This window comes from Lagenorhynchus albirostris, chromosome X, assembly GCF_949774975.1.
Source record: "Lagenorhynchus albirostris chromosome X, mLagAlb1.1, whole genome shotgun sequence".
Lineage (NCBI taxonomy): Eukaryota > Metazoa > Chordata > Mammalia > Artiodactyla > Delphinidae > Lagenorhynchus > Lagenorhynchus albirostris.
This window is the reverse complement of record NC_083116.1, coordinates 72644026-72657981: the sequence shown is the minus strand read 5'-3', so window position 1 is coordinate 72657981 and position 13956 is coordinate 72644026. Positions and strand designations below refer to the sequence as shown.

Sequence of the window (13956 nt, the reverse complement as noted above, 5' to 3'; positions counted from 1 at the left end):
GGAGGGGGTGGGGGATAGGAGTCACTGGTAATGGCCAAGGTTCTGACTCGGTCTCTGGATGGATAGCAGGGAAGGAAATGCAAGAAGACGAGACTTCTTGCAAGGCTGACAGGGCAAATTAGAAGCTTAGCTCGGGCCACCATCTGTGAGAGGTGCCTGTGGGGCAAGCAGGCCCTGTGATGTCACATGAAGCCGGCTGCCGGTTTCTAAAGTGTGTTCTGCTGACCCTGGGCTTCCAGAGACCTGCTGCCGGGGCAACTGCAGCGGGGGCTGAGCAAAGGGCTCTGGAGTTGCCAGCTCCCACTTGAAAGAGAGCACTAGCTCTCTTTTACTCTGCTTCCAATTGGAATTCCAGGAAAGATTCTACTGGACAAAAGGATGGGGGTGGGGGCGGGGAAGGAGAAGCCTCCGCGAGGCCCTGGGGAGCCTAGCAGGGAAAAGATCTGCACTTCCCTGCCAAGTAGAAGCTGCCTCCGTCTGGCCCAGGTGGGCTGTGGGCCAAATGCACGGGGCCCAGGGACACGTCCAGGGACAGAGCCAAGGCAGCAAGTGGAGACTGCAGCCAGCCCGAAAAGAGAGGACCCTCTGCCCGCCACAGAGGAAGAATGCCTAGCTGCTGAGTGGTCTCTGTCTCCACAGAGCTGGCCCTGAGGGGGATCCTCACTCGTACTCAGCCAGCCCTGAGGACTTGGGTTTTGTTATTCTTGCCTCTTCATGCATCTGTCCATCCACTGACCTTGACTCCTCCACCTCCCACCCTGGTCTGGGAGCTCTCAGGGGCAGAAACTGGGTGGTACTGGGTCTTACTCTTCTCACGTGCTCAGCCCCTAACACAGGCTACATGGCAGGCACGCACTGGTGTTCATTATAAAAATGCCTGAGCGGGTGGAGGCCTGACCCATTTGCCTGGCACTGGGCAAATCTCTGGGGTTTGTCTTCCTCAAATGTAAATAGGAGATGAATACTCCCTCTCGGACTTGTGAGAATCCACATAAGGAACAGATGGTCAGTCACTTTGTGAGCTGTGAAATGGTGTCCACATGTAGGTTGCTGCTGCCACTGTCCTTAAGAGGAGGGGATGGGCACTGAAGAAAGAAAGCCCAAAGTCTGGGCCTGCCCTGGGATGGGTTTCCCTCCAAGCAGTGTTACCTTGGAAAATGGGTGTCAAAAATGTAAGAGCAGAATCAATGACAGCAAGAGTGTTGGGAATATTATAGAAACTCTGACTTCCCATCTGCACAGAGAAAGCCATGTGCCCAGCTGATGCATCTCCATGCATCCCACCATCCTAACACCAAAGAGAAAAATGGTGAAGGCTCTTTGGGGGCTTCTAATTCTTAGTCTTATCCTCCTCCATCATCTCCCCACCCCATCCTTTTAAAATCCCTAGAGATTCTGAGGCTCACAGACTGTCAGAGCTGGAAGGACTCTCCAAGGTTTCTAATTCCAAGTTACTCATGGAGGGCTCCTCATGGCTGTCATCGAGTGCCCTGCCAGTGAAATCCTTCTTCCTGCTCTCAGACCGAGGCCCAGCTCTCCACTGGTCCTACTCTACTCCCCTGGAAACAGACAAAAAAAACAAAGTTAGTCCTTCCCTAACATAGCAGTTTTTACCCCACCCTCATAGGGTTCCCAGATAGAATACAGGATGCCAGTTAAATCTGAATTTCACATAAACGAATAATGTTTTAGTATAAGTATGCCCCAAATATTGCATGGGACATACTTATACTAAAACATTCACTGTTCACCTGAAATTCAAATTTAATGGTGTCTTGTGTCTTTATTTGCTAAACTTGGCAACCCTCAGTCCCAGGATCATGTGGTCAGCAGTTGACTTTTTCTGTCACATCCAGAGAGCAGACCCCACTCAGTGACCTAGGAAGGCCCGTGGGTCACCTCCCATTTCTCAGCTGACCCAGAGATCATGGTAGCTCCCATCTTCTGCACTTAATGGTTTAGTCAAATTCTTTCAAAGGTGTCCTCACTATGCTAGGGGGTTTTTCCTGCACACTTCACACCCACACCCATCCCATCCAACTCTTCTGCTTGTTGGGCAGGGCTTTCTGGTTCAAGTTCCAGTCGCCCTTTCTCACAGCTGGCAAACTAAGAATGATCAGGAGGTGGAGGCTGACCAAGAAACCAAAACAGAACGTCAGGGATGGGGGCAGGAAAGGCCAAGACTGACTCAGCTGGAAGGTGCCAGAGGACTGGAGATGGCTGCTCTCCTCTGCCCTGGTGGGCAACAGGGACCTTTCCTATTTCCAAAGGGACCCCAGGATTTGGGGGGCTCACATGGCCATTTCTCCCAGAAGACTCACCCTTACATCTAACCTCATGCCACTGGTGACAGTAACGAGTCTCACACTCTCCTACATGAACGCATGTGATCCCTTAGCAGATGGGGAAGGAGAAGCTACACTGAGTATATAGACCATTGATAAGGAGGAAAAAAGGAAGAAACAGGGCTGGGACCCTAGTCAAGAGGAAGATTGTTCCAAAGCTCAGCTTTAATTTTGCATGCCATTCTGCAGTTCCTTGTTTTTTGTTTTGTTTTGTTATTTTAGGTACAGTTCTTATTTTATTGCAAGGCACACAATCATATATACAATGCATAATTATCACCTTCTAAGTACAAGATATAAAGAATATACATTAAAGACTATATGGATATGCTTCTGTTTCAGAGAAGAAAACTGCCTTAGGGCAAGCAGGTTCAAGCCCTTTTGGGAACAGATTTTCATATTTATGCTGAATCTTCCAAACAGTTCTTGCTTAGAAAATAAATCTCACTGAGTGGACATACAATCTTGTCACAGTTTTCTCCTTAAAAAGCTCTAATTTAAAGCCAGCCAATGTATTCCTGTTATTCCAGTTATTCTTCTTATGTCCCAGTACTAGATAAAACACCTATAAATTGCCTGATAACAGTTATACAGATTTAAGAACTTTATTTCTCAGTAATGCATCACAGAATGAAACCATTTTCTTAAGACTTATGTGAATTTTCCTTGATTTTTTCAAAACTATCTTTCCAAACTATGCTTCCTTTTTAGTATTAAGTCTGGAGTTTTGACTTAAACTCTACATAGGGGATACATCCAGATTCATAAGAGTAAAACAAGACGCTAACAGTAGCTCTACTCTTCTTCCAGTCGGAATTATGGTTTTTCATCCTCATTGCCGCCTTCTGCACAGTTTTATTTCTCTGCAATTTTCTGACCCCTCACTAGGTCCTGTTTTCCAGTTCTTGCCAGGGACGGGAGAAGGGACTCATGAAGGAAGCTGAATTCAAGGCTAGATACGTGCAGTTCTGGTCCCAAAGAGACACAATGGACAGTACACTCCTTGCTGTGATTGGAGAACAGGAACATGACGAGATGGGACACAGACACACACTCTCACACACTGTGCATGCACACAGTATCCACACATGCACACACACACACAATGCACACGCACACATACACTCAACTCTCACACACACGCATACACACCTTTGACAAAGAAATATATTCGTGTAAGAGATATTTTTCCTAACATACATGATTCACTTTAACATCCTTTAAAGTACTGCCCTAAAATGACCCTAAAATTACATACCCGTCCTCTCGTCTTCTGCTTTGGGGTCTCTGGTGCTTCCAACAATGGAGAAGCTTGGAACACCGTGACCTCACGGGCACTGAGAGCTGTATCTCTCTCTCCTGGGGCTGCAAACTTAGCCACGAAGAGATGCAGGATGCTCAGGTTAATCTTTAGACTGCAATAATGGCAAGATGCTATGAGGGCATGTGGAGTGTGAATTTAAAGAGATTGTCATATTTCCCACATCAGCAGGGTTTGTTCCTGGAACCCTCCATTTAAATATCCCTCCCGTATGATGGCCAAAATTTTTAACCATGGGGTGAATGTCAACCAGTATTTAAGCCATGCCTATGTACTTTTAGTTATAAGAATACAAGGACACCTAAGAAAATCAATGAAATGTAAGAAATGCTCAAAAGAGCACTTCATTTTCATCAGGGAAAACCTTGCCCCACTGCCTTCACTCAGCTGTGCTAGGTGCCATGAAAATCTGCAAAGTAGACAAACATCATCACAGTAAAATTCTGAAACCACGTACAAACTCTTCCATGCAAGGTATGTTTCCAAAAGGAAAGAATACACACACAAGAGAGAAAGTACTCGGTGAACAGAACCTATCGATGTAGTGATGGCGGTAGTTATATAGTCTATACATTTGATTTTCCTATAAGTTCCAGAGGATGCTGCCCTAATAACATACGAGCTTAAAGAAGAGATGGCTGTTATTTCTAAATTAGCCCTTTCTTCTGCCCAGGCAAATTGCAGAAAAAGCCATTACCTTGAAACCATACGTTTCTGCAGTTCCTTGTTTTTTGACTGTCTTCCCCTACTTGGCTATAAGCTCCTTGAGGTTAGGGATCTTTGTCTACTGTGTTCATGGTTATATCCACAGTGCCTAGCACAGTGCCTGGCATCTCGTAGGACTGATAAATGGTGGCTGACCGAATGAGAAAAGCAGTTCAAGCATAGGAGTACAGTCAAGGACAAAGCTGGGGTCAGTATAGAAACCCAGCATGAACAGAGCAGGAAACTCTTATAACCTTAGAGCCTGAAGGGACAGGTGGGAGGGTGAGGAAAGAACAAATCCTCAGAAAGATACCCAAAATACCTTCAGTGAGGTTGGCTTCCTGTTGCTCAATCTCCCGGCCTCCTTACTCACACTCCAACACCTATACCCCAGCGATATAATCCTGCATCTCCGAGTGCTGGGGAGTTATTCTCCAGATGCATAGGAGCTGTGAGCAACTGTAGCATCCAAGATGAGATGATTTCCTCACATCTTCTCTCTTTACACCAAAATATCATTGTATGCTATTATTTCTAATTAGGAAAACTTGAATATAATGGCTTGTGTTTGACAATTTCTCAGCAGCCCTTGAGCTCACTGGAAATCTCCCTCTGATGTGAGCTAGGAACCCAGTCCAGACAGACACTTAAGGACCAATAAACTCTGAACTAATGAGTATGCTGATTACCATGGAAACTGCTATCTCTGCTGGCCTATGAAGGGGAGGAGGACTGGCGGTGATGAAATGAAACGGGGAGGATGTGTGAGAATGGAGTGGGGGCAGGAGCTGGGAGGTAGGGACTGGGGTAAGGTAGAGGAAAGGAACTTCCATTTATTACTGTCTTCCTCGGAGCCGGACACTGAACTGGGTGCCTGACATACATTTGATCATCACAGCCCCCTGCAAGACAGGCATTAATTCTTTTCCCCTCCCACCTCACCAACGGGCAAAGCATATGCTGTTGATCAACAAGATGACCTATCACCATTCCCAATGCTTCTTATTGGAAAAGATAGCCTTGAACTCCCTGCCAACTAATCCTTATCAAAAACTCAGCTGTGGACGTTACTGAGCTCTGCCCACCAGAGCAACAGCCAGCTCTACACACCACCATTCTCTCCCATCAGGAAACTTGCACAAGCCTCTTAGATAGCCTATCCACCAGAGGGCAGACAGCAGAAGCAAAAAGAACTACAATCCAGCAACCTGTGGAACAAAAACCACATTCAAAGAAAGATAGACAAGATGAAAAGGCAGAGAGCTATGTACCAGATGAAGGAACAAGAGAAAACCCCAGAAAAACAACTAAATGAAGTGGAAATAGGCAACCTTCCAGAAAAAGAATTCAGAATAATGATAGTGAAGATAATCCAGGACCTCAGAAAAAGAATAGAGGCAAAGATCGAGAAGATGCAAGAAATGTTTAACAGAGACCTAGAAAAATTAAAGAACAAACAAGCAGAGATAAACAATACAATAACTGAAATGAAAACTACACTAGAAGGAATCAATAGCAGAATAACTGAGGCAGAAGAACGGATAAGTGACCTGGAAGACAGAGAGATGGAATTCACTGCTATGGAACAGAATAAAGGAAAAAGAATGAAAAGAAATGAAGACAGTCTAAGAGACTTCTGGGACAACATTAAGCACAATAATGTTCACATTATATTGTGAATAGGGGTCCCAGAAGGAAAAGAGAGAAAGGACCGAAGAAAATATTTGAAGAGATTATACTTGAAAACTTCCTTAACATGAAAAGGAAATAACCACCAAAGTCCAGGAACTGCAGAGACTCCCATACAAGATAAACCCAAGGAGAAACAAGCGAGGCACATAGTAATCAACTTGGCAAAAATTAAAGACAAAGAAAAATTATTGAAAGCAGCAGGGAAAACGACAAATAACGTACAAGGGAACTCCCATAAGGTTAACAGCTGATTTCTCAGCAGAAACTCTATAAGCAAGAAGGGAGTGGCATGACATATTTAAAGTGATGAAAGGGAAGAACCAACAACCAAGATTATTCTACCCAGCAAGGATCTCATTCAGGTTCGATGGAGAAATCGATTAGCCCCACAACTATTAAGGAAAACAATTTTGTAATTTTAATGCTCCCCCAACAGCAATCTTTTGGCCCAGATGTTTTCACTGAAGAATCCCACCAAACACTGAAAGCATTAACTCTGTTACATAATCTCTTCTAGAAAAACAGAAGAGGAAGGAGGACTTCCAAATTCATTTTATGAAGCTAGTATTACCCTAATATCAAAACCAAACAAAACAGTACTGAAAGAGAAACCTACAGGCAAATATCTCTCGTGAAGGTAGATTTTTAAATCCCTAATAAAATCTTAGCAAATAGAATTGAGCGACGTATATAAAGAATTGTAAACCATGACCAAATGGGGTTAATTTCAGGGATGCAAGACTGGTTCAATACTTGACAGTACATCAACGTAATCCACCATATTAATAAGCTAAAGAAGAAAAATCACACAAACAATTCAATTGATGCAGAAAAAAATATTTGACAAAAGTCAATACCCATTCATATTACAAAAAAAAAGTCTCAGAAAAATAGAGAGGGGAATTTCCTCAACTTGATAAAGATCATCTACCAAGAAAACCCAAAAAAAACCCTGCAGCTAATTCATACTTAATGTTGAAAGATGAAATGCTTTCCCCCAAGACCCAGAACAAAGTGAGCCTGCCCGCCCTCACCACTCTTATTCAATATAGTGCTAGAAGTTATAATCAGTGCAATAAGGCAAAAAAGGGAAATGAAAGGATACAGACTGGAAATATGAAATAAAACTGTCCCTATTCACAGGCAACATGATTCTCTACATAGAAAATTCCAACGAATCTACCAAAAAGAAATAAAATATAAAACACCTAGAAATAGTAAGTCAGTTGAACAAGGTCATAGAATACAAGATGAACATACAAAAGTCAACTGTATTTCTGTATGCTAGCAATGCACATGTGAACACCAAAATTAAAAACACAACACCATTTACAATCACTCAGAGAATGAAATGCTTAAATGTAAATCTAACAAAATATGTGCAGGACATATATGCTGAAAATTATAAAACATTCATGAAAAAAATCAATGAAAATTTAAATAAATGGAGATACATACCCAGGTGTTCATGGATTGGAAAACTCAACGTAGTAAAGATGTCAATTCTCCTCAAATTAATATATGGCTCTAACACAATTCCTATGAAAATCCCAGAAAGATTTGTTTGTCGATATAGACAAGATTATTCTAAAATTTATATGGAAAGACAAAGAATTAGAATAGCTAAAACAATTTTGAAAAAAGAATAAAATTGAAGGAAAGGGTCTACCTATATTCAAGATTTATTCCATAGTAATCAAGACTATGGTGTTGGAGGAGGGATAGACACATTGATCAATGGAAAAGAATAGAGAATCCAGAAATAGACATACACAAATATGCCTAACTGATTTTTGACAAAGATGCGAAACCAATTCAATGGAGGAAGCATAGCATTTCCAGCAAATGATGCTGGAGGAATTGGACCACCACAGGCAAAAGAATGAACCTTGGCTTAAGCCTCAAACTTTACATGAAAATAAACACAAAACAGATCACAGGTTTCAACTTAAAACGCAAAACTATAAAACTTTTAGTAAAAAAAAAAAAAAAGGACAAATTCTTTGGTATCTAGAGTTAGACAAAGAGTTCTTGACACCAAAACCATGACTTAGAGGGGAAAAAATTGATAAATTGGACTTCATCGAAATTTAAAACTTTTGCTCTGAGAGACACCAAGAGATGAAAAGACAAGTTCCAATGTGGGAGAAAATACTTGCAAAGCACATATCCAACAAAGAACAAGTATCTAGAATATAGAAAGAAGTCTCAAAACTCAGTGGTAAAAAACAGTCCAGTTATAAAATGGGCAAATGACGTAAAGATTTTACCCAAGAGGATACAGCACAGATGGCAAATGGGCACATGAAAAGATGAACATGATTAGCCACCAGGGAAACACAAATTAAAACCACAGTGAGATGTCACTACACATCTATCAGAATGACTAAAAATAAAAAATTATGACAACACCAAATGCTGGTGAGGATGCAGAGAAACTGGATTCCGCATACACTGCTGGTGAGAATGCACAATGGTACAATCACTCTGGAAAATAGCTTCTTAAAAAACTAAACATACACTTATAATATGACCCAGAAATTGCACTCCTGGGCATTTTTTCCCAGAGAAATGAAGCCCTGTGCTCACACAGAAAACCTGTATATGGGTGTTTATAGCAGGGATTGTAACAACCCCAAACTGGAAATAACCCAGAGGTCCTTCAACAGGTGAATGGTTAAATGAACTACAGTACATCCATATCATGGAATACTACTTAGCAATAAAAACGACTGAAGTTTTGATATATGTAAAAACTTGGACAAATGTCCACTTTCCTCCTTTGTAACAAGGAGGAGGTTGTCTCAAGAGCCTTCCCGTTTGGGAATTCAAGATACAGATGAGCAGAGTGGGGCAGGATGAGAGCATGTTTGAAAGAGCTTAGGCATTTTATTTTACTTTATTTTATTTTATTTTTTAGAACTTTTAGAGATTCAAAATAATCAGAAGGAAGTGGCTTGATGAAGGTCAACTGTCGTGCTTCATGGGAGCCCATTTTGGAAGCTGGGAACCCAGGAGAAGGGGAGTTTAGGGTAGGTGCATTCTGTTGGCACGAGACGAAGTCTGCCCAGCTGTAGTGAACTTTCAGGTTGTTGCTTTCTCACACTGAGATGGGACAGGGTGGATTTGAGGCCTAAACTGAAAGGATTCTGTGTTCCCAGGAACATAAGGAAATATCTTTGTTCTGATACACAAAATTAAGGGTTCAGGGCTTCCCTGGTGGCACAGTGGTTGAGAGTCCGCCTGCCGATGCAGGGGACACGGGTTCGTGCCCCGGTCCGGGAAGATCCCACGTGCCGCGGAGCGGCTGGGCCCGTGGGCCATTGCCACTGAGCCTGCGCGTCCGGAGCCTGTGCTCCGCAACGGGGGAGGCCACGACAGTGAGGGGCCCGCGTACCACACACACACACACACAAAAAATTAAGGGTTCATCAGTCAAGGCAGCTAAAGAACTGGAGAGAGCCACATTACCTCCTGAACACTGGGAACAATGACAAGTCCAGTGTCAGAGCACATTCAGCTGGGGTAACAGTATTTGTCATGTGATTCTCAAGCAGGACCAGTGTCTGCATTGTGTTCAGGCTAGGAAGTGAAGTACGCAGTTCAGAGTCCACGAAAACCTCCACAAGCTCAGTTGCTGCACGTAAGGCACAAAGGCGGGATTTTACATCCGGGACAGGAACCCCGCTAAAACCGGAAGCACGTATTGCCACGTGGTCTAATGGGAGCATAGGTAGGGTCTCCCAACAGCCAATCCTAGTGCCAGGAGTGTTTAGGAGGCGTAGCCGCGGAGAGACAGCGGCCAATGGCAGAGAGGTCCGTTAATAGAGTGAGGGCAACGGCGGGTGAGGGGAACAGAGTACAGCCGCCAGGGGAGGCTGAGGAGCTCTAGCCAGTTCGGTGGTCAGACTGTTCACGTGAACTGTAGCGGTACTTCAGCCACCAAACTTCGACTCTCGCCCGCCCTTAAACATCATGGGAGATTCACAGAGTGAGCATCAGCGGATGTTACGACGCCACAGCCGCGAGAAGACAGAGCTGCAGGCCCACATTCAGGGCATGAAGAGCTCGATCCCCAAGAGCGACAAGCAGAGAAGAAAGCAGTTGCTCCTCGATGTGGCTCGCCTCGAGGCCGAGATGGAGCAGAAGCACCAGCAGGAGCTGGAGAAGTTCCAGGAGAGTTTCCCTGATAACAGCAGCCTCGATTCTGTCACTGAAGATCTGGCCAAGCTGGATCTCGAGAACAAGCCTCCTCACCTCTGGAGGGCACAGAGAAAGCACAAAAGAAAGGAGGCCTTCAATAGAGAAAGCCAGGATTGGATGGACAAGGCTGAGATGGAGCATCTGGACAGCTTGCGCCATGACGAGGAAATGAAGCTCGGCGCCATCCTGCGGGCCAAGCATCTGGAGGTGAAGGATATCCCGGCCGACGACCACTGCATGTACCGCGCCATCCAAGACCAGCTGGTGTTCTCCGTGACCGTGGGGAGCCTGCGGAGGCGCACCGCCGAGTACATGCGGCAGCATGTCGACGACTTCCTGCCCTTCTTCAGCAACCCCGAAACCGGCGACGCCTGCAGCCGCGACGACTTCTTGAGCTACTGCGACGACATCGTGTTCAGCGCGTCGTGTGGAAGCCAGCTCGAGCTGAGGGCCCTGTCGCACGTCCTGCAGACCCCCATCGAGGTGATCCAGGCCAACTCGCCCGCCGTCGTCATCGGAGAGGAGTACACCAAGAAGCCGCTCACCCTGGTCTGCAAGCAGTACTCCTACAGCAGCGCGGAGCACTACAACTCGGTGAAGCCACTCGACACCGGCTCCGGCGGGAGCGTGGCCCGGCGTCTCATCTAGGCCCGCTGCCGCCATCGCCGTGGCGGCCGCCGTTGGAGCCGAATCTGCCGCCGCCGCGTCTCCTCAGCAGGCTCCGCTTTTTTCCTTCGGTTTTCTCAAGGTTTTGTTTATTCATTTTACTTAGAGTTCACCCCTCTCTCCTCCCCCGCCCCCCCTTCTTCCTCCCTCGCTCTTCTATCCTCCTCGATCGTCCCTGGGTTGCTTCTTTCACGCGGTAGGGGGACCGGAGGCCGGTGACCAGGAAGAGATCTGTACCGTCCTACCCTAGCGGAGTGAGTTTGCCAAGTTCTCACCTTTCTTGCCCTGAAGGGTCTCTGCGCCCCACCCATGAGAACTGGTCACGTTGCAAGTAACTTTGGGGTTCAAAAAATGGCAACTTGGTTTGATGCGTTCTTCACTTGGGGAAAAAAATCAGTTTAGCTCAGAATGTTCCGGTTGCCCCGTGAATGTATTCATTACTTAAAGTTGGAGTTGATGTGAATGAAATGATTTGGGAATGCCTTTTGCTTAGTTCTTTGGGGAAAAAAATGTATCGTGGGCTGTTTGGGGGTTTTGCTTTCCACTTCAACAGGGCTACTCAGGAGACGTCTCAAGTTACAAACAAGACCTCCTCTAGTTTTTTTCTTTTTTCTTTTTTGGCTGCACTGGGTCTTCCTTGCAGTGTGGGGGCTCTAGGCGCGCGGGTTTCAGTAGTTATGGTGTGTGGGCTTAGTAGTTGTGGCTTGCAGGCTCCAGAGCGCAGGCTGAGTAGCTGTGGCTCACAGGCTTAGTTGCTCCGCGGCATGTGGGGTGGGGTCTTCGCTGACCAGGGCTCGAACCTGTGTCCCCGGGATTCTTAACCACTGAGCCACCAGGGAAGCCCTAGTATTTTGTTTTCTTTTTTCATAAAACCTTGTATGGTTGCAAATTAATTACAGTTGTTTAGATGTTTCCTGAATTCTAAATAATGTTTGTTAACTTTAGAAGTTAAATGTAAGCGTTAAATGTAGAAAGTACATTTACCTAAACTGATAGGCTAGATAAGGCTTGCTCTAAGATGTGAACGATCTCAATTTAATTTCCTTTATTAAATATAAGAAAGGACATGACTTTATTCAAGTAGTTGATTCATTTCATTATATCTGCAATTGATGTGAACTAAGAAGAGGCAGACTGATAGGTAGTTTAACTTGCTGTGAGGGGTGACATCAACTAGTAAGTTTCCTTTATTCTCAGACATAAAAGGGTATAACGTTGTTCAAGCAGTTGGTCCACTTTGTTCTATCTACAACTGGTATGAATGTGAAAGATATGAACTTAGTCGTTTTCCTTAATTCTTAGAGATAAAAAGTATTTAAAGAGAGATTTTAAAAAGTATTAAAGTAGTTGATTCATTTTGTTATATCTGCAACTGGTATGAAGCAAAAAAAAAGTGAGCGATAAACTTTTGTTGATATTTGAGACTTGTTGATATCTTGAATTTGCCAAAAAATGTAAAAGTGAAGTGATTTGCAGTAAACAATTAAAAAATTTAACCTTTAGATCCTATGTTTCAGTGAGATTACTTAAATTCATTTAAAAATTCTTTGTACACACCAAATGTTCTAAAATGAAATATACAAAGGGGAAAAGGGGAACAGTAGTTTGTTTAAAGAATAAAAGCAGTTTAAAAAAATACCTGGTTTTCCATGTTTGTATAGCTGACTTAGTTCATATAGAGTTTGTATCCCAGGATCGACTTCAGCAAAGGAATCCTGGAGGGTTAGGGAGCAGGAGTGAAGGGGGAGGACACAGTGACAGATGAAGTTTTTGGAAGGAGGAATGGGCCTGCAGTCTTGATGGTGGCCTGGAGTGGAATATCTCCCAGGGAAGGATTTAGGGAGTAACAAGATAGTTGAAGCTATCCTGACTTGATGTTTCACTCAGTGCAAACATCATGAAATGGCTTCAGTTAAGGATGTGCTCATTGCTATGCATGAAAAAGAATTCTCACTTTCAAAAACTTGCCAGTCCAGGGCTAGTTGCAGGAGGGAAAGAAGTGCCACTGTTTTCTTTTTCTTGAAGGCAGGGGGTGGGGGGTGGAATCTGTTTTCAAAATACAAATATAGAAATCCTGCCAGATAGCTCACTGTGTAAATGTGTGCATCACATACATTTTCAGATAGCCAGCTGGCTGAGAAGAGGAAGTCCCTGAGAAAACTAGGTATTTGGATGCATTGTGAGAAGAGAGCCTTTTATAGGGATGAGAATGCTGGCTGGGGAAGGAAGAATAGGCCAGGAAGGGAGGCATAATCTGTAGAAGGGGGCCTGGCTGGAAAAAAGGGTGAAAACTGGGGAAGGGGTCAGTCTAGGGGGATGAATGGGACGTGGCAGGGGAAAGGGGAACAGGCAGAAGAAGGGGAGACGGCTAGGTAAGGACACCTGTGTGGACTGGGGCACAGGGTGAAGAAGGAGGCCAGGCTAGGAAGGGGATAATGGAGTGAGGGCTGCCTGTGGAAGGAGGACTTGGCTGGTCAAGGGAAAGAGGCTTAGTTGAGTTAGGAGGCAAAGGATGAGAAAGGAATCCTTGACTGTTCAAGGGGGAAAAGCCTGGGGAATGGCACCTGAGCAGGGAAAGAGATCTGGCTGGGAAAGTAGGCTTAAGCTGGGGAAGAGGGTGAGGCTGGGGAAGGGGCCTGGATGTGGGAAGGGGCCTGTCTTGGAAAAGGGTCACAGACTTGATAGGGTGGCACAAGCTGAGGACGGGAGACTGGCTGGGCTGGGGGCGATTGGGGGGTGAAAATATCCTGGCAGGGAAAGGTGGCCGGCCCGGGGAGGGGCTCTGGCAGGGGAATGGGGCCTGGGAGGGAGGGAGGCACAGGCTAGGAAAGGAACCTGGTGGCGGGAGACGTACGAATGCTGAGACCGACATGGGCTGGGCATGGGATAATAGGTGGGTTGATGGACCTGGCTGGAAGAGGGGGATTAGCAGGTGGAGAGGGCCTGCTAGGGCAGGGATCCTGCCTGGGAACGAAGGCGTGTGTCCTGGCTGAGGGAGAGCACGTGGTTGAGGAAAGGGACCTA

The 13956-nt window shown here is 45.1% G+C and overlaps 1 protein-coding gene across 1 annotated transcript; it reads left to right on the top strand.

Moving 5' to 3' along the window:
- The first annotated feature begins 10038 nt into the window (after positions 1–10038).
- Positions 10039–10914, top strand: OTUD6A (OTU deubiquitinase 6A). Its single transcript, XM_060138799.1, has one exon. It carries the CDS (start codon positions 10039–10041, stop codon positions 10912–10914), a length of 876 nt encoding a protein of 291 aa, XP_059994782.1.
- Positions 10915–13956: the final 3042 nt, after the last annotated feature.

What these genes read in the sequence shown, in the direction of transcription:
- OTUD6A (XM_060138799.1), top strand. Translation starts at nt 10,039, where the DNA reads ATGGGAGATTCACAGAGTGAGCATCAGCGGATGTTACGACGCCACAGC.